General features: G+C 44.7%; 1 protein-coding gene across 5 annotated transcripts; it reads left to right on the top strand.

Moving 5' to 3' along the window:
• Positions 1 to 3605: 3605 nt before the first annotated feature.
• Positions 3606 to 23888, top strand: LOC110490193 (regulator of nonsense transcripts 2). 5 transcript variants are annotated; one of them, XM_021563434.2, is made up of 23 exons: positions 3606 to 3727; positions 4633 to 5001; positions 5145 to 5924; positions 6117 to 6277; positions 6478 to 6666; positions 6761 to 6916; positions 7398 to 7501; positions 7659 to 7744; positions 8035 to 8143; positions 8297 to 8410; positions 10973 to 11089; positions 11643 to 11828; positions 13459 to 13662; positions 14084 to 14359; positions 14539 to 14722; positions 17325 to 17485; positions 17880 to 17984; positions 18054 to 18152; positions 18250 to 18423; positions 19340 to 19481; positions 20729 to 20849; positions 22147 to 22194; positions 22365 to 23888. In XM_021563434.2, the coding sequence occupies exons 2-22, from the start codon at positions 4634 to 4636 to the stop codon at positions 22151 to 22153; spliced, it is 3843 nt and encodes a 1280-aa protein (XP_021419109.1). In that variant the 5' UTR covers positions 3606 to 3727; position 4633; the 3' UTR covers positions 22154 to 22194; positions 22365 to 23888. The 5 variants fall into 5 exon arrangements, with proteins under 5 accessions (XP_021419109.1, XP_021419108.1, XP_021419106.1 ...); XM_021563433.2 differs by having other exon boundaries at positions 22362 to 23888; XM_021563431.2 differs by lacking the exons at positions 22147 to 22194; positions 22365 to 23888 and adding an exon at positions 21041 to 21612.
• The last annotated feature ends 433 nt before the right edge of the window (positions 23889 to 24321 follow it).

The raw sequence follows: 24321 nt of genomic DNA, 5'->3' as shown, positions 1-24321 counted from the left end.
GTTCAGTATGGCCTGAAAATAGACGTTGTTAATCAGTTTCTCGGTTCCAGCTTTGATGCCCCTGTACTGTCTCCGTCTTCTAGATGAAAGTGGGGTGAACAGGCTGCTCTTGATGGTGCATCTGTATAAGTTCCTGAGGGTCTTAAGGGCCAAGCCAAATTTCTTCAGCTTCCTGAAGGGGCTTGAATATTTGAGCTCTCCCCGTAGATGTTGCGGTGACGTAGTGACCCCATGAGTGTCAGAACACTGAGGCAATCATGGTGCAACTAGAGAACATTACCAACCCCTACGCTCTGTATTGTCCCACCACCACAGAAAGCACCGAGCTAGGCTGAAACACCTGCATTTTGGAGCTGCCTTATTCAAAAAAGCAAAACAGAGACTATGTTTGTATGTAGCTTTATTCACTTTTTTAAATACATTGGTTGCAAACTGGTATGTGACACGTATTAATGCCAAAATACCATCCAAAACAGGCACAAAAAATAATCTATATATTTTTTTAGCTAAACAGCTGGGGCTCAAAACAGGTCGGTCTCTGCCCCACCGGCCCTGAATGACGGGTCGCCACTTCCCGATCCAAATGTTTTAGATGGAGATATTGATAACTTAGGGAGCTAAATATAATCACCTGCGGGCCCAAGCTGTCAGTGGGAAGGGAACATTTCAGGTCCTCAGTGATGTGCACGCAGAGGAACTTGAAGCTTTTGACCATCTCCACTGTGGCTCGCTTCGGTGTGGATGGGGGCGTGCTCTCTATGCCATTTCCTGTAGCCCATGATCAGCTCCTTCATTTTGTTGACTTTGAGAAAGAGGTTATTTCCCTGGCACCAATCCACCAGGGCTCTCACCTCCTCCCTGTAGGCCAGGGTACCCCAACAGGCGTCCCGCAGGCCAAATTGGGCCCGCAGGTGATTATATTTAGCTCCCTAAGTTATCAATATCTCCAAGTTATCTCTATCTAAAACATCTGGATCGGGAAGTGGCGACCCGTCATTCAGGGCCGGTGGGGCAGAGACCGACCTGTTTTGAGCCTCAGCTGTTTAGCTAAAAAAATATATAGATTATTTTTTGTGCCTGTTTTGGATGGTATTTTGGCATTAATACGTGTCACATACCAGTTTGCAACCAATGTATTTAAAAAAGTGAATAAAGCTACATACAAACATAGTCTCTGTTTTGCTTTTTTGAATAAGGCAGCTCCAAAATGCAGGTGTTTCAGCCAAGCTCGGTGCTTTCCGTGGTGGTGGGACAGCCAGCGGAAAATACAGAGCGTAGGGGTTGGTAATGTTCTCTAGTTGCACCATGATTGCCTCAGTGTTCTGACACTCATGGGGACACTACGTCACCGCAACATCTACGGGGAGAGCTCAAATATTCAAGCCCCTTGGGTGCTGCCATAGAGTTAAATCAGAAAAGCCCATCCAGGAAGGCTCAAGGTCATTGGCTACAGATAAAATGATATCAAAGTTTTTAAATTGAACCTTTATTTAACTAGGCAAGTCAGTTAACAACAAATTCTTATTTACAATGACAGCCTACCAGGGAACTGCCTTGTTCCGGGGCAGAATGACAGATTTTTACCTTGTCAGCTTGGGGATTCGATCCAGCAACTTTTTGATTACTGTCCCAATGCTCTAACCACTAGAATACCTGCCACCCCAAAATCACATTATATCTACCGTAGCTTTGATTGGACCGATCATGTCAACATCATACTTTCAAAATCTTAGCTAGCAAGCTAGACAAGCAGTCATCGTCATGAATCACGTCAACAATCTACTGGAAAATCCTTTTCAATCCAACATTGGAAATCGCAAATTCAACAATGAGTGGTTTGGAAGGAATCAGTGGCTAACTGCAAGCGTTGCAAAGCAATCACTAGCCTGCTATTCAGTGGAGAGGGTGTGTGGTCCAAGTCTGGGTTTAAGGGTCTCTATTCCAAGTTTAAATGGATAAACATTCAACACCATGGGTAAGAAAAGGTTGAATACATTCGCCATGCTGTCAATCCACCTTGACTTCTGCCGTGTTCAAAACAACCGGAAACTCAGAACTGGGAAATCTCAGACTTCAGTGAGTTCAAGACAACTGGGAACTCAGAAAAAACAAGTTCTGACTGGGAAAATATGTTTTGAACGGTGATCCAACTCTGAATTCCAAGTCGGGAACTCAGGCCTATTTCTAGAGCTCCGACCTGAAGATCACTGATGCCATGATTTAACCTTGTTTTTTTCCAGTTGTCTTGAAAGCACCATAAATCCAGAGAATTACTTTCCTGTTCAAGTGAGCACAGCACAACATGGTGAGTCCAATAATATATTGTATGCTGCCGCATAAATTATGTAAAATGCCAGGGAGATATGTATACTGTAGCTAAGAAAGTAATACTCAGTGTAAGTTGTGTAGTAAGCTGATGGTGGCCCATGTGCCTCACCTTCATTATTTGGTCCCTTTCCTCCTCATAACTTGGCCTACTGTTTTGACTTGGTGGTGGACATGTAGCCTAAAGCCTGTTTTAGAGAAATGCAATAATTTAATATTGTAAGAGCTTTCATTGTCTGCTTTACATGCCCTCTTTATTTAGCTTACGGTTCTGACTTGGTATACAGGGAGAATACTGTAAGAACGGCCCATGTTCTGAATTCTGTCGCTGTACATTTAAAAAATTCTGAACAAATAGTTATATTGACTACGTCCGTCCTAGCTCGCTCATTAATGTCTTAATCGAAATTACCGATGGCCTCTTATCCGCTCGTCGTCCCCTAATGCCATCATTTGTACATCTCAATTGTCAGTAGAATCCACATTTGTTTTAGCAAGTCAGCCATATCAGCTATGTTTTGGTTAAAGGCAGTAAATGATGCTTTGCCCCACAAAGATTTACATGCTAAAATCAGCAGTGGACCTGTAAAGCAGATCCCCTGAATGTTCTCTCCATAGCATGTGTTCTCTTATCAGTAATAGATTAGGGAAAACTGACAAAAGAGAGAGGAAACCTTTAGACTATTGAAACCATAACACATGTATATAAATGTAATTAATGGATAATAGGATGATTTATGAATATTTATAATATGCCACACCATTAGTTGTGTTTTCTATGATGCATGCAGACATCTGACAGTAAAGTGAAAAATAAAACATGATAACCAACTATTTATCAGCGAAGACTGAACCAAAATAATTCTCTACCCACAGCAGGTAGTTTAGCGGTCAAGAGTGTTTGGTCAATAACCAAAACATCGCTGGTTTGAATCCCCGAGCCGACTAGGTACAAAATCTGAAGATGTGCCTTTGAGCAAGGATAATTGATGAAGGATAAAAGCATAATTGCTTATGTAAGTCTGCTAAATGACTGAAATGGTATGTGTGTGTATATATACATAATTGACTGGAACTCTCTCGGCTGCAACTGTTGCTCCAGCAGACACAACAGAGACACACTCCCTAATGTCATCTGCGACGTTGCCTGTCTGAATGAATGAATACATAACTCAATTATATAATTTGTGTAGGTAAACTATTATCTATTGATAAAATAATCCTTAAAAAATACTTTAAAGATATTAGATCTGCATATCGATTCAATAAACAAAGAAGATTATGCCTACATGTCCTTTCAGGCAGAATGTTTGGTGCCTAATCAAAGGGGTCCTTTCCCGCACAAGGAAATCATTTTTACTTATTAACACAAGTCTGATGTTTATGTTGACAGAAATCGAAGGTAATAATATGTTTTATACTATATTCCATAATGAACGACATGTAATGATTACTAATATATATATTGCCGCTTATGTTTGGTTTATGCAGACGATTGACATCGACGATCTCAGTGCTCGCGGGCTACCAAGCCATTTGTTTACCTCTACTCAAGCCGAAGCGGCCTAACAACAGTTAGCTAGCTAACACGTTAGCAACGTAAAGTTGGCTTAGTGTGTGCTGTTTTCTCGACACTTGTGGTAAAAAAAACATATGTTTTTACACGTTATTACATTGTTCTAAAATCATTGTACGTAATCGTCGTAATTTAGCAATTGTACGGCTAACGGTTCTCACCTAACCGTTGTGTGTTCAGCAAGTTGGCATGCTATGTTAGGCTAGCTATACGTGCGTCGTAGGTAAGACAATGTCAACATAGCTAACGTTACCTTAACAACACTATCAAACAACTACGATTTAATAGAGAAAATAGGCTCATAACGCACGTTGATAAACATTTAATTGGAGGGTAGTCAACTTGTTGGGGGGGGGGGGGGGGGGGGGGGGGGGCATTTTATAACGTTAAGTTACCTATATAACGTTAGTTAGATATGGTAGTTCGCGGATATTAGAAAAATAACTAGTTAGCTAAGCTATTGGAATGTTCAATCACTGACAATTAATCTTATGACGCTTTCACCAACGGCTGGCTAAAACTTTTAGCGGCTTGACCAGTCACAACACAGCTAGTATTGTTTTATCGACATTTTGTGATGCATGTGTAGCTAGCAATGTGAATTAGCCAATGTTATGATCAGCGAATATTAACGTTAAGTCAAAGTGTATGTTATTAACTAGGCTTGCCTAGCTCTGATATGTGTAACACTGCTAATGAGAATGACTACATTTGTTTTTTTGTTTTTCTAGAATGCCTGCTGAGGGCAAGAGATCATTAAACATGGATGATAAAGAGGTGAGCTCCTTTAGTAACAAGGAGAAAGACAGGGATGCTGATAGACGGCCCGCCTCCTCCCGGGATAAAGTGAAGGATGAGGCAAAGATGAGTGGCAAGAAAGATATTGGTAAGGCTGCAGAGGAAAAGAGGAGGCGGCTTGAGGAGGACAAAAGAAAGAAGGAAGAAAAAGAGCGAAAACGAAAAGAGGAGGAGAAACAGAAGGCAGAGGAGGAGCAGAGGAAGAAGGAGGAAGAGGAGAAGAAGCAGCAGGAGGAGCAGGAGAGGAAAGTTCAGGAGGAGGAGGCCAAGAGACAGCGTGAAGAGGAGGCAGCTCAACTCAAGTAAGAGCTCGGGGGAGGAACCACGATAATAATGTATCATGTTCTACTGTAGGTGCTCTCAACATCATGAACTTTGTGTATGGTCAGTATTTTTGAATTCAGATAACTGCTAACTTGATTCTCCATCTTTCTTCCCACTTCAGAGAGAAGGAGGAGGGCCACCAGCTCCACCAGGAGGCCTGGGAGCGCCACCAGTGCCGGAAGGAGCTTCGCGTCCGCAACCAGAACGCCCACGAGGGCCGTCCCGAGGAGACCTTCTTTAGCCGCCTTGACTCCAGCTTGAAGAAGAACACAGCCTTCGTCAAGAAGCTGCGCACGCTCACCGAGCAGCAGCGCGATGCCCTCTCCAACGACTTTGGCTCGCTCAACCTCAGCAAGTACATCGGCGAGGCGGTGGGCTCTGTGGTGGAGGCCAAGCTGAAGATCTCTGACGTGGGCTGCGCCGTGCACCTGTGCTCCCTCTTCCACCAGCGCTATGCCGAATTCGCCCCACTGCTCCTCCAGGCCTGGAAAAGGCACTTTGAGGCGCGCAAGGAAGAGAAGGCACCCAATGTGAGCAAGCTGCGCACCGACCTGCGCTTCATCGCAGAGCTCACCATCGTAGGCCTGTTCACTGACAAGGAGGGCCTGTCGCTCATCTACGAGCAGCTGAAGAGCATCATCGGGACGGACCGCGAGACACACACGCATGTGTCAGTGGTCATCAGCTTCTGTAAGCACTGCGGGGACGACATTGCGGGCCTGGTGCCTCGCAAGGTGAAGGCTGCACGGGAGAAGTTTGGCCTGGCCTTCCCTCCCAGCGAGATCATCAACACGGAGAAGCAGCAGCCCTTTCAGAACCTTCTGAGGGAGTACTTCACCTCGCTCACCAAGCACCTGAAGAAGGACCACCGCGAGCTGCAGAACATTGAGAGGCAGAACAGGTGATGGGGCCAAGGTTACTTGGAGAAACTTTACTTGGAGAAACTTTTCTACATGACCTATCTCACTTCTTCTCTTGTATTATTGATTTCAGTGTATACTCCTGCCAGTACATGACGATTTGCCATTTTGAGTAACATGCTAAATGTGTTTGAGTGTACATACTGACAGCTCCATGTTTTTTCTCCCTCCAGGCGTATCCTCCACTCCAAAGGGGAGCTGAGTGAGGACAGGCACAAGCAGCATGAGGAGTTTGCCACGTCCTACCAGAAGCTGCTGGCTAACACCCAGTCTCTGGCTGACTTTCTGGATGAGAACATGCCAGAGCTTCCACTGGACAAGACTGTGCAGGAAGGTAAAGAGTAACAACCCTTGTATACTGTTTATTACTTTGTTATAGGGACAATGTAAAGACTGAGCTTTTTGTTGTACTTTTGGGTGATTTGTGTTATAAAGCCACATTGTATTCATATTTTATTGCTGTTGGTTATATGTAGCCTACAGTCTTTGGTGTCAGTGTGTATCTAGCCATCTTCTCTCCTCTCTGTGTGATAGAGCACGGCCCTGGCATTGACATCTTCACCCCTGGGAAACCCGGGGAGTATGACCTGGAGGGGGGCATCTGGGAGGACGAGGATGCCAGGAACTTCTACGAGAACATGGTGGACCTGAAGGCCTTCGTCCCCGCCATCCTGTTCAAAGATAACGAGAAGTGCAAGGACAAAGAGGAGGCTGCTGCTAAAGGTACAGCCACCTACACATATGCACGCATGCAGACTCACACAGACACTCACGCTGTCTAACTGAGCCTGCTCTTGTTGCTGTGTCCTTTCCTCAGAGGCTAAAGATGCTGCGGCCACCACAGAGGAGTTGGAGTTGGAGCTCGAGGCTCTAGACATCGCTGATGACCCTCTGGAGCTGGATGGACCTGACGAGGCAGAGAACGAAGCAGAGCTCGCCAAAAAACTGTTGGACGAGCAAGGTAAAGATGAAGGTATTCTCTATCCACCCACCAGCCACCAAGCAGCACACACCACCCAGCGCTTTGCACACCCAGCTTTCCATTTTGACAAAGACAACAAGAGGGCGGCAATAATCTAATATCTACAACCTCTGGATAAAGGAACCATGTTGGTTATTGTCATGGACCGTGTCTTGGTGTTTGTGTGTCTTTTCCAGGGATCAAGTTAGGGTATGAGAGAGGTCAGGGAAACAGAGCTAGGGCCCACTCATGGGTGCTCAGGGCCAATCAAGTAAACAGAGGTGTGTTGCTGAGCATGTGGAAACCAGACAGTCATTCACAAGGTTTCTAATATTCCACATGTATCAACCCCGTTCCTAGGCTTATACCTATGTTTTGGCTTTGCTCTTTCTGTTTCTGTCGCTGAGTGACTCTTAAGTTAGCTAAGGAGATATTTGGAGCATGACTTTGCTCTATGCATGTTTGACTGTGTCCTCCCTGTTTCTGTATGAAGAACAAGAGGATGAGGAGGCAAGCACCGGGTCCCACCTGAAGCTCATTGTGGACGCCTTCATCCAGCAGCTTCCCAACTGTGTCAACAGAGACCTCATAGACAAGGCAAGGAGAGAACACACACCGTCAGCATACCAGAAGGATGTATTCCCAGCTTGACAATTTGAGTTTAGCCACAAAGGCAACGGTTCACAGTGAAATATGGTACTAAGTATACAGTTGTGCCGTGAATTAGTCTGACTGTAGGTGTGTTTGTTCACAGGCTGCCATGGATTTCTGCATGAACATGAACACAAAGTCAAACAGGAGGAAGCTGGTCCGAGCTCTCTTCACCGTTCCCAGACAAAGGTACCACACACACCATAAAGCAGATAGTTAATTTGGAAGGATTTGATCAGGAAGCTGGTCCGGACTCTCTTCACCGTTCCCTGACAAAGCACCCACGCATGCACACGCAGATAGTTAATTTGGAAGGATTTGATCATGTATTGATTTGTGTGGGAATAAGTGTTTTTTCCTCCCCCCACATTTTCCCCACTAGGTGGTGCTGTTGCTCCTCATTTAATTTGAAATGGCATAAAGGAAGTTAATGGTACTTATGCTATTGTAAAGCTCATGGTTGTATTGTGTTCGCCCAGGTTGGATCTGCTGCCCTTTTACTCCCGTCTGGTGGCCACCCTTCACCCCTGCATGTCCGATGTGGCCGATGACCTGTGCTCCATACTCAAAGGAGACTTCAGGTTCCACGTAGGTCCCAAGACTTTACCTCAGCTACTAACACCTTCCTCGTTGTGTCTTTCATACAGAACCACTGTCTCATTAAAATAGGACCTATACTGAAGGAAACAAACCGTTTTGAAAGAGTTTTCAATACACAATGCTTGTTGTGTTTCCTTGTAGATCCGGAAGAAGGACCAGATCAACATCGAAACAAAAAATAAAACTGTGAGGTTTATCGGGGAGCTGGCCAAGTTCAAGTTGTTCTCAAAAACGGACACTCTGCATTGTCTGAAGGTAGGGGCTGCATCTCTCTCACCAGGAAGCTGTGCTATCATTAGCTAGGTTTCCATCCAATTGGCGACAGATATTCATGCGACTCTTCTAAAATCTGCATGAAAACAATATTCACATTTTCACACCATTTTCATGTACCAAATAAAAAGCAGGAGTTCAATGTTTCCATTTCATTTTTACCTCTACCAATAGTTTTGTCACAAACTGTTGCTATAAATAGGTAACTTGCCCAATCTGGTTTTGGCACATGCTCTCTAGATAAGTTTGCTGATAACGTGGACAAGGGTAGGTTCTAAGTTATATGTTGAGATATGGATAAGAGCAATATAATTAAGCAATAAAGTACGAGGAGGTGTGATACAGTGGGGCAAAAAAGTATTTAGTCAGCCACCAATTGTGCAAGTTCTCCCACTTAAAAAGATGAGAGAGGCCTGTAATTTTCATCATAGGTATACTTCAACTATGACAAAAAAATCCAGAAAATCACATTGTAGGATTTTTAATGAATTTATTTGCAAATTATGGTGGAGAATAAGTATTTGGTCACCTACAAACAAGCAAGATTTCTGGCTCTCACATACTTCTTCTTTAAGAGGCTCCTCTGTCCTCCACTCGTTACCTGTATTAATGGAACCTGTTTGAACTTGTTATCAGTATAAAAGACACCTGTCCACAACCTCAAACAGTCACACTCCAAACTCCACTATGACCAAGACCAAAGAGCTGTCAAAGGACACCAGAAACAAAATTGTAGACCTGCACAAGGCTGGGAAGACTGAATCTGCAATAGGTAAGCAGCTTGGTTTGAAGAAATCAACTGTGGGAGCAATTATTATGAAATGGAAGACATACAAGACCACTGATAATCTCCCGCGATCTGGGGCTCCACGCAAGATCTCACCCCGTGGGGTCAAAATGATGACAAGAACGGTGAGCAAAAATCCCAGAACCACACGGGGGGACCTAGTGAATGACCTGCAGAGAGCTGGGACCAAAGTAACAAAGCCTACCATCAGTAACACACTACGCCGCCAGGGACTCAAATCCTGCAGTGCCATACGTGTCCCCCTGCTTAAGCCAGTACATGTCCAGGCCCGTCTGAAGTTTGTTAGAGAGCATTTGGATGATCCAGAAGAAGATTGGGAGAATGTCATATGGTCAGATGAAACCAAAATATAACTTTTTGGTAAAAACTCAACTCGTCGTGTTTGGAGGACAAAGAATGCTGAGTTGCATCAAAAGAACACCATACCTACTGTGAAGCATGGGGGTGGAAACATAATGCTTTGGGGCTGTTTTTCTGCAAAGGGACCAGGACGACTGATCCGTGTAAAGGAAAGAATGAATGGGTCCATGTATCGTGAGATACATGGCCCCCTTCCATCAGCAAGGGCATTGAAGATGAAACGTGGCTAGGTTTTTCAGCATGACAATGATCCCAAACACACCGCCCAGGCAACGAAGGAGTGGCTTCGTAAGAAGCATTTCAAGGTCCTGGAGTGGCCTAGCCAGTCTCCAGATCTCAACCCCATGGAAAATCTTTGGAGGGAGTTGAAAGTCCGTGTTGCCCAGCAACAGCCCCAAAACATCACTGCTCTAGAGGAGATCTGCATGGAGGAATGGGCCAAAATACCAGCAACAGTGTGTGAAGACTTACAGAAAACGTTTGACCTCTGTCATTGCCAACAAAGGGTATATAACAAAGTATTGAGATAAACTTTTGTTATTGACCAAATACTTATTTTCCACCATAATTTGCAAATAAATTCATAAAAAATCTTACAATGTGATTTTCTGGATTTTTGTCTGTCATAGTTGAAGTGTACCTATGATGAAAATTACAGGCCTCTCTCATCTTTTTAAGTGGGAGAACTTTCACAATTGGTGGCCGACTAAATACGTTTTTGCCCCACTGTATATGGCCATTATACCACGGTCTAAGGACTGTTCTTAGGCACCACACATCCTTGCTATTATAAACTGGTTACCAACTTAATTAGAGCAGTAAAAATACATGTTTTGTCATGCCTGTGGTATATGGTCTGAAATACCACTGCTGTCAGCCAATCAGCATTCAGGGCTTGAACCACTCAGTTTATAATTTGTATTTGATAATTGGTAGCCATGCATCAATCATCATGTCACCAGCATTCATATAACACCTTCGAAGCTCATCACCACCCATCACTTAACCACCATGAAGTTTATCAGAACTTATTTCATCTGCCTATAAACTCTTTGTACATTTCCATGTCGTAGTGGCGGTACAATTTAGCATATCTTGTGACTCCAAATTTACATCAACATGATGGTTTATTATATCAGTATTTGCGCATTAAGGAGTTTTCACTGCAACTCTCACATAATTCATTTTACCTACACAAAGTGACAAATTGTTTGTCGACATTTCTGAAATTGTATTGACACTTCCTGTTTCCATCACAACTGTCGCCATAAAAAAAAAATACATGACTTCACTCGCATAAAAACTGTGGATGGAAACGTGATTACTGTTACAATTATTGTGTTACACTGTCATCATCATGTGTGTGTGTTCTACAGATGCTGCTGTCAGACTTCTCCCATCACCACATAGAGATGGCCTGCACCCTGCTGGAGACCAGTGGACGCTTCCTTTTCAGATCCCCTGACTCCCACCTCCGGACCAGCGTCCTTCTGGTACACACGCACACGCATGCACACGCACACACGGCAATGAACGCACGTACGTGTGCAACACAGGAGGTTGGTGGGACCTTATTTGGGGAGAACGGGCTCGTGGTAATGACTGGAGTGGAACAGGTGGATTGTTTTTCAAATCCAGGTGTTTGATGCCGTTCCATTTGCTCCGTTCCGGCCGTTATTATGATCCGTTCTCCCCTCGGCAGCCTCCACGAATGTACAAGCAAACACACACACCTATCGAACACTGTACTGGAATTCCCCTAAGGTTGTGGAGTGCATCCAGAGTCCCGGAGAGAGACCTGCTTTGGCCTCCCTAACTGGTGCCAAAATCCAGGGTTATATCTGGTTTATAAAGCTCTATTAATCCAGCTTTATTGTCCCTAAATTGCTTTTGGACGAGGTTGTTCATGTCGCATGCACAGCTGCCATATTTTCTAGCTTACGTTTGGCAAGATAATAAGACCACACGCCTTTTTGAGGGCTTTTAGCTGTGTTCTGGGCTATATTGAATGACTCACTTGTTTTTTTGTACATTTGCGTGTCTCAGGAGCAAATGATGCGTAAGAAGCAGGCGCAGCACCTGGATGCTCGCTACGTGACCATGGTGGAGAATGCCTACTACTACTGCAACCCCCCGCCCATGGAGAAGACTGTCAGGAAGAAGAGGCCCCCGCTGCAAGAGTACATCCGCAAACTGCTCTACAAGGACCTCTCCAAGGTCACCACGGAGAAGGTAGGAAGATGATTACATTTGAGTTAGAGTTAGTGCATTCATCTTAGGGTACAGTGAGCTCCAAAAGCTTTGAGGTTAAAGTGCAGACTGTCGGCTATAATTTGAGGGTATTTTGATCCATATCGGGTGAACCGTTTAGAAATGACAGCGGTTTGTACATAGTCCCTTCATTTTAGGGGACCAAAGGTATTGGGTCAAATTCACTATGTGTATTAAAATAGTAAAAAGTATTTGATCCCATATTCCTAGCACACAATGACTGTACAAACTTGTTGGATGCGTCTGCTGTGCTTATTAAGCACAGATTATTTTGTGCCAAATAGAAATTAATGGTCAATCATTCATTTGTGTCATTTTGGAGTCATTTTTATTGTAAATAAGAATAGAATGTGTTTCTAAACACTTCTACATTAATGTGGATGCTACCATGGTTACGGATAATCCTGAATGAATCGTAATGAGTGTGATGAGTACGGATGCACAAATATCATACCCCCAAGACATGCTAACATCTCACGATTACAATAACAGTGGAGGTTAGCATTTTGGGGGGACTATGATATATAGGCCTCTGTAACTTTCTGTGGCCTCAGCAGCCTAAAGTGCCTGAGGCGTCACTAAAGACCAGGTTCGATCCCAGGCTGGGTTACCACCGGCCGTGACTGGGAGTCCCATAGGGCGGTGCACAATTGGCCCAGCGTAATCCGGGTTAGGGGAGGGTTTGGCCAGGGTGGCTTTACTTGGCTTATCACGCTCTAGTGACTCCTTGTGGCGGGCCGGGCACCTGAAAGCTGACTTCGGTCGTCAGTTGAACGGTGTTTCCTCCGACACGTTGGTGCAGCTGGCTTCCGGGTTAAGCGGGTGGCTGTTAATGAGCGTGGTCTGGCGGGTCGTGTTTCGGAGGACGCATGACTTGACTATCGTCTCTCCCAAGCCCGTTGGGGAGTTGCAGCGATAAGACAAGATCATAATTGGATATCACGAAAAAGGGAGGGTAAAAAATAAAAATATTAAACTTTCTGTGAAATGCTTTGAGAAATTGAGGCTGCTTTGAGGCCAAAAGGGGGTGTAACTCAATATTAGGAAGGTGCTGCTTTCAGACTCGTATTATACTGCTCTATTTATACACTTGCCCCCCATCCTCCCCTTCCCCAATATACATGTAAATATTGGACAATAATAAATGGTGCCTTCTTGTATTATACTTATGCTAAAATGTATTCTATTCTACAGCCATTTACTTTATGTTTGTGTTCTTTTATTATTTCTTATTCTTGTTGCATTTTCAAGAAGTAACCTGCAAGTTGGCATTTAGTTGGATGATGTATACCATGCGTATGCCGTACATACGACTAATAAAACTTGAAACTAGTAAGGGAGGGGAAAAGTCAAGTGCAAGTTCATGGTGCCTCATTTATACAGTCACTGGCTTATGCATATTCATCATAACACTATTGAGGGGAAAAAAGTGGTGTGATTCCTCCCCCCCACCCCGATTAGTCTGGAATTTCTTTAACATACAAAACCACAACAGAAGTATCACAAACACCTGCCAATTATCATCTTACCTTCTCGTTCTCCGCTTCCTTGTCTCCCTCGTTTCCGTCCTCTTCTCTCCTCCCTCCCCTAGGTGTTGAGGCAGATGCGTAAACTCCCCTGGCAGGACCCAGAGTCTAAAGGCTACCTGATCTGCTGCATGGTCAACATCTGGAACGTCAAGTACAACAGCATCCACTGTGTGGCCAACCTGCTGGCCGGCCTTGTGGCCTACCAGGAGGACGTGGGCATCCACGTGGTGGACGGGGTCCTAGAGGACATCCGCCTGGGAATGGAGGTGAGCACCATGGGAGGGGGTGGGAAGCCCAGGGTGGTGAGCTGTTTCTGGGATTGGAGGTGAGGACCAGGGAAGGGGATCTTGTTGGAGTCAGACCCAGATTCAAGAGTTCATTCCTGGATGTTAGGGCCATGTGAAGAGTCCTAGCAAGAGAAATTGATGGTATGTTTCTTATGACTTGAATGATTGATTGTTGAGGCTACGTGTTGTCTACCGTGTGAACAGGCTGCATGCTAGGTTCTTGTGGGTAAGGTCTTCCTGGGGCTTCATATTTATGGTGTTTCAGAGCACGGAGGCACTCTGACATTCCATCTAACCTGCTTTCTCTCTCACTCTCCTCTCTGTCTATCCATCTCACCCCCTTTTCTCCTCTACCCCCCCCCCCCCCCATTGTCGCTCCTTCTCCCCCTCTCCTTTGCAGGTGAACCAGCCCAAGTTCAACCAGCGTCGGATCAGCAGTGCCAAGTTTCTGGGGGAGCTCTACAACTACCGCATGGTGGAGTCAGCGGTCATCTTCCGCACCCTCTTCTCCTTCATCTCGTTCGGGGTGAACCCGGATGGCGGCCCCAGCCCCCTGGACCCCCCCGAGCACCTGTTCCGCATTCGCATGGTCTGCACCCTGCTGGACACCTGCGGACAGTACTTTGACCGCGGCTCCAGCAAGAGGAAGCTGGACTGCTTCCTCATCTACTTCCAGGTCAGTCGGTTAGACTGTTTGACCTCTCCTTATTTCACTCCTCTCAGCCTCTGTCTCTCGCTCTCTTACTCTTTCTTTCCTTTAAGAAGCATTTTGATACTGTTGTGACATAATGTCAATGACATTAATTTATTACAAGACTGTCCCTAAACTCTGATGTGGTGTTGTCTGTCCTCCAGAGGTATATCTGGTGGAAGAAGAGTGTGGAGGTGTGGAGTGCAGAGCACCAGTTCCCCATCGACATTGACTACATGATCAGTGACACCCTGGAGCTTCTCCGACCAAAGATGAGGCTCTGCATCTCCCTGGAAGACTCCGCACGACAGGTCACCGAGCTGGAGAGGGAGTTCCTTGTTAAACTGGGTAATAGACCGAGAGAGATTGACACACAGGAACGCATGCATAAGGGCACACACACATGTACGCACACGACAACAAGGTTGTTAAAGATCCTTGTCATACGTCAGTCCCCCAGATGTGTGTGTGTGCCTGCAAGTCTCAGAAATGTATTTGTGTTTCTGTAGCAGCTAGCTCCTTGGGTTGGCCCAGTCCTGCTCTCTGTCCTCCCTGCTGAGCAACATTCCCATGTGTGTAGGAGGGTGCTTCAGCTCTGGGCACTCTGTCTGTCAGACAGGTCTAATTCCCTCATAATAACACACATACCTGGCCCTCTCACACACAAACACACAGCAGTCAGACCTGCCTCTGCTGTAGACTGCCACTTAAAAACATTCACTCTTAAGTCAAGACGAATACATATTTTCTGAAGTAAGGGGAATATTAATCAATACATGAGTAACACCCCAATGACATGATATGTGAATATATCGTTGCCCTATTGCACCTGCTGTTCTAATGTGGAACAATACTGAAAGTGTTTCTTTAGCTGAAATGCTCATTTGTAGTGCTCTCTGAACAGTTGATCAATATCTGATGGAGAGCAAAGAGATGCACAGAGATAAAAACACAATCAAGAGACAGACAGGATGTAGATAATGAAATACCCTGAGAGACTTAGAGAAGGAAGAGGGTAGCATTCCTTTTGCAGGTGTAATGGACAGTCAACAAGCACAGCACTTATACAAATGACTGATGATTGGCTGAGAGAAACTGATGATAAAATTATTGTGGGGGCTGTTCTTGTTAGACTTCAGTGCAACTTTTGACATTATCGATCATAGTATGCTGCAGGAAAAACATATGTGTTAGGGCTTTACACCCCCTGCTATAATGTGGATAAAGAGTTCCTACTTCTAACACAGAGGGTGTTCTTTAATGGAAGTCTCTCAAATATAATAGAATCAGGAATTCCCCAGGGTAGCTGTTTAGGCCCCTTGCTTTTATTTTTTTTTACTAACGACATGCCACTGACTTGAGTAAAGCCAGTGTCTATGAATGCGGATGACTCAACACAATACAAGTCAGCTACTACAGCGACTGAAATGACTGCAACACTCAACAAATTGCTGCAGTTAGAGTGGGTGGCAAGGAATAAGTTAGCCCTAAATATTTCTAAAACTAAAAGCATTGTATTTGGAACAAAACACTCACTAAACCTTAAACCTCAACAAAATCGTGTAATAAATAATGTGGAAATTGAGCAAGTCGAGATGACTAAACTGCTTGGAGTAACCCTAGATTGTAAACTGTCATGGTCAAAACATATTGATGCAGTAGTAGCTAAGATGGGGAGAATGCTGTCTGTCTAAACTACTGGCACACAGCTCGGACACCCATGCATACCCCACGAGACATGCCACAAGAGGTCTCTTCACAGTCCCCAAGTCCAGAACAGACTATGGGAGGCACACAGTACTACATGGAACTTTATTCTAGATCAAGTAACTGACACAAACAGTAAAATTGGATTTTAAAAACAGATAAAAAAAAAACACCTTATTTGGGGGCTGTGAAGCAACACAAACATTGGCACAGACACATGCGTACACACACAGGATAACATACGGGCTATACATACACATGGATTTAGTACTGTAGATATGTGGTAGTAGGTGGAGTAGGAGCCCGAGGGCACACAGTGTGATGTGAATGTATTGTATGTTTTTAAAATGGTATAAACTGCCTTAATTTAGCAGGAACCCAGGAAGAGTAGCTGCTGCCTTGGCAACAGCTAATGGGGATCCATAATAAATACAAATACAAACATATCCTGACTCACAGAACAAGTAGTCAGCTGTATTAACACACACACAGCATTGTTCAAGGTTTCAAGGTGTTGACATGGAATGTGAGAGAACACTTTCGAAAAACCCTGTGAGTGCGTGTGTGTGTGCGCGTCTGTCTGTACTGTGTGTGTTCTGAGTGATTGATGAGGGTGACGTAAGCCACAGGCTGTACAGTGGCCTCATTGTTGCACCTTTCATCCTTTAACCAAGATAAGGCAATGAAGGCATTCCTCTGTTTCTGTTGAACCCCGCTTAACCAAGTTCTACTGCTTAGCAGCGTCTCTTCACGACACACCTATCTGCTCCTCTACTGCTCTCAGCTCGTCAGGCTTCTGAAGTTATATTCGTGGTCTCCAAGCACTGTGTTGAAGCACCTGTTTTAGTTTCACCGTGAACGTCACAGTGACTTGTATTTCTTGCAATGACTTGCTTTTCCTGCAGTTTCACTTCCTGTTTCTAAACGGGCTTGTCGTTTGCGTCAATCTGTCCTCGCTCCTGGACGTACTTCAAGTAGTTTAGGATATTATCTGTGGTAAATGTCTATGCTTTGTGTATAATCTGATTTAGTATGGAAAGAGCCAGGGTGTAAAGCCTGTTCAGAACATGGAGCGGTGGCTCACGAGAGGAGCTTGTTTCCAAGGACTGTAAATCAATGACTATTATGCAAATGTTCAACGTTTTCTCTTGATCTCTTGCTTCGAGACTTAGTCTCGCAACCTGACGTTGCGCCGTTCCAATAAAGGTGTGTGTGTGTGTGCGCATACGTTTGTGCCCTGCAGGACTGGCCATGGATGGGCAGAAGGACGGCCGGCCCTCCAGTGCCATGGGGAGCGAAGGCGAGGCTTTAGACGAGGATGACGATGATGACGACGAAGAGGGAGGGGCGGACACAGAGGAACAGTCTGGAAATGAGAGCGAGATGAACGAGCCAGAGGAAGAAGTGATTATGTCAATCTTTTATTCATGGGCATCAGACCATTCATTGCACGTCTAAGACACAAGTCTCTCATAATAGGTGGATACTAGGTCACTCACTCATTCCCTCATCCCTATAGTTTTGTAGGGGCAAACTGAGGACAGAAGCCCAGTCCTAAGCAGGATACTGTATAAGAAAGTGGGTCATCTTGTGCGGCTAGAGTGATGTGTTGACACCACGGTCAGAAAAGCATGACGGGTCAACCTTCTGTAATTCTTTGTTCCTCCTTCATAAATCAACTCTATCATGCCAGGCCTACCCCTCCCAAGCACTCCTGGTTTAGTGTTTGTTTTTCTACCTTCCACAAGCTAGCACACAATCACCCCCCCCCCATCTAAGAACCCGCTGTATGTTCCAGGAAGGGTCTGAGAATGAGGAAGAGGAGCGGGAGGAAGAGGAGGAGGAGAACACCGACTATCTGACCGACTCCAACAAGGAGAACGAGACAGACGAGGATAACAATGTAAGAAGATGTCATGGAGGGAGGGAGGGGGAGAAAGGTTATTGTGTTGCTGACGGTCTTGCCCTGTAGGAGGTGACCATCCGTGGTGGCGGTCTGAAGCATGTGGCATGTGCTGAGGATGAGGACTTCATCCAGGCTCTGGACAAGATGATGCTGGAGAACCTGCAGGTACAGTATCTTGCCTATTCTCTCAGTTCACTGTGTCTGTACTACTTTAGTTAAATAAATGGGTATTAACAGGGGTGGTGTCTGCGTGTGTGTGTAGCAGCGGAGCGGGGAGGCGGTGAAGGTGCACCAGTTGGACGTGGCCATCCCCCTGCAGCTGAAGAGCCAGCTGAAGAAAGGTCCTGGTGGACCCGTCTGCTCTGGAGAGGGGGACGCAGACATCTCAGACACCATGCAGTTTGTCATGCTCACACGCAAGGGCAACAAGCAGCAGGTACACACACACACACACACACACACAGGAAAGATCACACACACTGAGTATGGACGCACACACACAAACTTGTTTAGGTCTTCTTCGCTGTGAGCTCAGTTAGATCCCTCCACAGAATCAGCACTGTCAGACAGACCCAGCGATAATATTGACTCTTAACTGTGTGTGTGTGTGTGTGTATTTAGGCCCAGTCCGCGGGTGGAATGTAAGGTTTTGGGGTAGAGACGACAAGCTCTTGTACTGTAGTAGGGTCAGGGTGTGTCCACAGTCTCTGCCCAGAAAATCAAGACGTTAAAGTAGAGCTCACTAAACTCAGTCCACTACACCTCCAGCAACTACATTTACCGGATTATAAACCCTATGTAAACATTACGTTTTGACCAAATAACAGCACCGGTTACAGACGGTCTTTGTTGATATAAAATGAAGCTATATAAATGACTTAATGCATTATAAATGACATGTCTCCATACTCCCCCATGGTAAACACAATATCCTCTCCTGTAGTGTGTTTCCTGAGGTGAGAATAAAGGGGTTCAGTGTGTGTTAATCAGCGTCACAGCTTCTCTATGTGACGTACCTGGACCCCTCCCTGTCAGACACATTCACTGCATTCCTCTGTCAGCTCCACACCATGGGAGTGGCCCTCCCTTTCTCTGCTGCCTGGGCCTTCGTCTGGGAAACACGTTTAAGTTTTAGGGAAAGTAGAGATCACAGGGAACGTTGTCAAAGGTTGAATAGTAAACCAGGAGAGCATGTTTCTGCAGTGTGAATCATGAGCCCCGGTCCCGTTGTCTGACCCCAGCATGAGATGTCCTTCTTGCTCCTTATCAACCCTTAAATGTGCCTTGTTTGAGATCTCCTAACTGCAGTTGAAGTTCTTGAATGTGTGTCTGTTTTGTCTCTTGTTTTCTAGTTTAAGATCCTGAACGTGCCTTTATCTTCCCACCTGGCTGCCAACCACTTCAACCAGCAGCAGGCAGAGCAGGAGGAGAGGATGAGGATGAAGAAGCTCACTCTGGACATCAACGAGAGACAGGAGCAAGAGGACTACCAAGGTATTATGTAGGGTGTCCACTCACTCGGAGCGGGTGAAAACACGCTTTGGTGACCAAATGTAACTTCCTTATGTCATAAAATACATTTCACCAAGACAAATAGAATTATTCGCGTTCTGAATCATTCAGCATGGTCTTTCTCGAACATATCACTGGCGTTTATATCCAAAATGTCGGACTTCGTAACCTAATACAGCCGACAATAAACAAACAGTCGCCACTAGCCAGGCCTCCGCCCAGCACCCTGCCCTGATACTTAATCACTGTTACTAGCCGGCTATCACCCAGTGCTCTACCCTTAACCTTAGAGACTGCTGCCCTATGTACATAGTCATTGAACACTGGTCACTTTAATAATGTTTACATACTGTTTTACCAACTTTACATGTACATACTGTATTCTAGTCATGGCTCATCCTATATAACTGCGGCTGTACACCTTTTCTATTCATATACTGTCTATACACACCATTTCTATATATACACATACAGAGACATACATACTACCAGTCAAAAGTTTGGACACACCTACTCATTCAATAATTGTTCTTTATTTTGACTATTTTCTACATTGTAGAATAACAGTGAAGACGCTTGTTTTTGTGTGAAATCTTCTAAGTGAAAAGCGTATAATATGAAATGCGTATACTTAAATATGAAAATACTATATGTCATGTCTCAAAACCGATATCCATCTTACCTCTATTGTTTTATGTAAAAAAAAAAAAAAAAAGATGACGAGTTCAATGGGGAAGTGAGCCTGTCAGGAGCAGGAGCCTTAATTCTTTCACAGAATCCTCCTAGCTTGACGCCATGCGGGCAAAAGTCAGGACAATTGCGTTTCTTCTCGCACCTCCATTGATTTTAGTTCTGGCCATCCTACAAGAGTTCAAACTCGTAAAGTTTTGGAACAGGTTACGATAAGAGACATCAGGCTTGGACAATTGGTTTTCGTAGAGGAGTGTCTACACAGCACTATTTTACACATTGGTCAAAATATGTGTTTTTGATTGAAAAGTACTAGTAAGAAGAGGGACAGATGGAGAATGAGGCATGCATTAGGGAAAGAAATGGGGAGTGTGTTTGAGAGATGACGAGAGAAAGTAGCAAGAGTACTACCAACATTCCACATGCCTACACTTTGTTGGTTTGTGTAGCATTGTGTTAACATTGTTGGTTTGTGTAGCACTGTCTTAAATTCTCTTGGTTCGTGTAGCATTGTGTTAACCTTCTTGGTTATTATGTAGAAATGATGGCGTCTCTGGCCCAGCGGCCCGCTCCTGCCAACACCAACCGGGAGCGGCGGCCGCGCTACCAACACCCCAAAGGGGCACCCAACGCCGACCTCATCTTCAAGACCGGAGGAAGGTGAGACTCGCCCCTCAACTTACCTACCGACTACTCTCTCACACACACACACCACCAGTGACAGGAATTAACAGCAGACTACCAGCATTTGGCTGGTGGAAATAGGGTTGGCATTAGAATGGGATCCTGTCGAAGGACGTGGTGCTTGTCAACTTACTGACTCTCCCTCCTTGTTCTCTGCACCTGAACAGAAAGCAGGAAACAAAGCAGGAGAGAATTGAAAGGTACGAAAAGCGTGACAGACAAGAGAGGCAAGAGAAACACGAGTGAAAGGACAGATATGAGGGCCAGGAGGATAGGGCCAGCCAGCTCAGCCGGACACGCTACTGACAGACTCTGCACTCAGGCCTGCTTATGTTAAGACGGGAAAGGGTTTTAATGTCTCCCAACTGTCAAACCATATTTTGTTGGCGTATGAGTACTCTGATCAGAGACAGATTTGTCCCCCTTTTATTTTTGCACTGTGAAAGAAACTATATCTTGAATTCTGTAAAGATTGCTTTCTATTTTTGGAAATAAAGATTGCATGAATTTTCTATTTTCATCAGAACAAAAATAGTTTGTGGTTCTTTGTCCTCCTCATATTTGTCTTGGAAAAGTGACTATAAAGAATTCAGAAAGGAGGTCTTTAGATGCGCGGCAACATCACGCATCATATTTATGCCTAACATACATTTGACAGATGCTTATTTATTTTGTATATGTTTTATTTCACCTTTATTTAACCAGGTAGGCTAGTTGAGAACAAGTTCTTATTTACAACTGTGACCTGGCCAAGATAAAGCATAGCAGTGTGAACAGACAGCAACACAGAGTTACACATGGAGTAAACAATAAACAAGTCAATAACACAGTAGAAATAAAAGAATAAAAGGAAAAAAAGAGTCTATATACATTGTGTGCAAAAGGCATGAGGAGGTAGGCGAATAATTACAATTTTAGCAGATTAACACTGGAGTGATAAATGATCAGATGGTCATGTGCAGGTAGAGCAGAAGAGCAGAAAAGTAAATAAATATAAACAGTATGGGGATGAGGTAGGTAAATTGGGTGGGCTATTTACCGATGGACTATGTACAGCTGCAGCGATCGGTTAGCTGCTCAGATAGCAGATGTTTGAAGTTGGTGAGGGAGATAAAAGTCTCCAACTTCAACGATTTTTGCAATTCGTTCCAGTCACAGGCAGCAGAGAACTGGAAGGAAATTATACTGATGGCAAAGTACACAATGATGTTTTTGATGAATAACAAAACTTTATTTTGGATTGTCACTCACAATTCCATTTTCTTACGAACAGACGCTAGACCATCGCAACCTATGGATGGAAGGAGCTGCAGTAATGATGGTACTGAAGGAGTGAACGGGGATGGATATTGGGGTAGGAGGTTGAGGGAGGGAGGGATGGGTGGAGAAAAGGGGGTGGATGTTTTGGGGATTTGAGGAGGGGATAAATATTACAGTGAGTGTTCTGGAAGACAGCTACTGCAGTAAAAGCCCTGCTCTGTCCCCTAGGAGACGCTGATTGGAGTCTAGCTGAGGGAGCGAGCGAATGAGAGAGCGAGAGAGGGCGAGCGGACCATCGGTCTCGCCTGAGCAGGGAGTGAGTCCGCCAGCCGCCCACTGACGCAAGCGCAGACTCCCACACCTAACCCCGCCGCCGGAGGAAGAGAAAGAGAAAGGGCATCAACGAGGAGTGGGGAAGAGGGGCGCACCCCCTTCATCCAGCTAAGGCGTTCCAGAGAACACCCCTTCCTTTCTGTGCGTCGCCCGGGACGACACCAGCACAGCAGCACAAACACCCACCCCGTCTCAACAAGAGAATGAACCAAAAGATGAATGAAAGAGCGACTGACCAGCTGACGGACGGACGTATGTACGGACAGACAGACATGGACGCAGACAAACAGACGCGCGGACAGCTAGGCAGCAGGACAAGGGACCACAGTCGTCTTCTCTTCGCTCCCGTGCCGGATGAGGATATGGTGTACAAGGGCTCACAAGAGGAGGAGAACGGACAGAATGTGTGTGAAAGCAAAGGGGACGGGTGAGGGGTGGGCCGTCTTTGGAGATGGACTGTGCTTCTCTTACTAGGAACAGATCTGTCATTCAGTCTTTTTATCTCTTTATCTAGCTAAATCACACACTGTTCAAAGGCAGCTTCGAGAGGGGTATGGAGGAGGAGGAGAGGGAGCACAGACGGGTCACCACTACTAAATGACTTGATAAACAAGGGAACAAGGAGGACAAGATTATGTACAGAAAGGCATGGTTGCTTGTGTGTGAGGAAGGGTTGCAGATAGATGTAGGATCTTAATTTGAGTCAGTTTGCTACAGCAGGACAATAATCCTGCAGCAATAGGAAATGTGAATTATTATGTGGATTATGATTAGTGGATATTTTTGTAGGGGTTGATACATTTTTGTAAGGGAAAATCAAGTCTGAAATTTCTAAGTGGAAATTACAAACTTCAGAAGCCTTTTTAAACCTCATACACTAAACGTTTTAAAATGTCCCGCATTGCAGCAACAGTTCTCCTGCAACGGGGTGATCAGATTAAGATCCTGCATCTGTACCATAGAGATGGTTTGCTCCTCCTAACCCTGTTGGAAATGGAACACCTTGTCACAGTGACGACCCTGACCCGGAGGCGGGTACGAGACCAGTGTTGACTGACCAGCGTTTCATCATCAGAAATAAAATATAAGTGATGAATATAATACATATTCTTTATTTTTTCAGCATTTTGGCTTTCTAGATGTTTCCTTTATTTTCATGAAAAATCTATACTTTTTTGGGGTGATATACAGGTTGTTGATTTGGAATTTGTGTGCCGTATTGTAGTTTTTGACAAATGGATAAGATACTTATCTGTGCTCTTGCCTCCTGAGTCCTACTCAGTGATGATAACTTCTGTTTGATTATTTCTGTCTGTTGAATCTATAGATAGATCATCTGTACTCTACTGCATGGGCCTTTCTGCACCAGCTCTGTAAGCCAATTTCTGCCTGTTTCAGTAAAAGTGTCCGTTTGCGACTCACTCCTCTGGCTCGACTTCTTTACTGGGTCCATGATCTTTGTCCCACCCAGGGTTGGGTAGGTTACTGTCTAAATGTAATCAGTTAGTTACTAGTTACTTGTCCAAAATTGTAAAATGCTACTTTTGGATTCCCAAAACTCTTAACGTAATCTGATTACAGTCAGTTACTTTTAGATTACTTTCCCCTTATAGGCATTAGAAGAAGACATACATGTATGCTACCAACATAACCACATCATTGCTGGATAAATAATGTTAAAATGTACATAGCTGGCCAAATATGGATGTTCATTTTACTTTATGGGTTGGTTATGTAGGCTTCTTCTAAACCACCCCTTTCTACAACATATATGATTAAATGAATATCATCATTATAGTCACTCCAGTAAATGTTGTAACCCTTGACCTTCAAGAATAGGACTTGGAAATATGGA

Source organism: Oncorhynchus mykiss, chromosome 15, assembly GCF_013265735.2.
Source record: "Oncorhynchus mykiss isolate Arlee chromosome 15, USDA_OmykA_1.1, whole genome shotgun sequence".
In the NCBI taxonomy this organism is placed as follows: Eukaryota; Metazoa; Chordata; class Actinopteri; order Salmoniformes; family Salmonidae; genus Oncorhynchus; species Oncorhynchus mykiss.
Note: the sequence above shows the minus strand (reverse complement) of the source record. Positions and strands in the feature narration are given on the sequence as shown.

Excerpts from the sequence above, each read along its gene's own strand:
- LOC110490193 (XM_036944472.1), top strand. The coding sequence starts at position 4,634 with ATGCCTGCTGAGGGCAAGAGATCATTAAACATGGATGATAAAGAGGTG. Across the intron at positions 6,917-7,397 it reads CGAGCAAGGTAAAGATGAAG|AACAAGAGGATGAGGAGGCA; the intron begins GTATTCTCTATC and ends TTCTGTATGAAG. Across the intron at positions 19,482-20,728 it reads GGAGCAAGAGGACTACCAAG|AAATGATGGCGTCTCTGGCC; the intron begins GTATTATGTAGG and ends GTTATTATGTAG.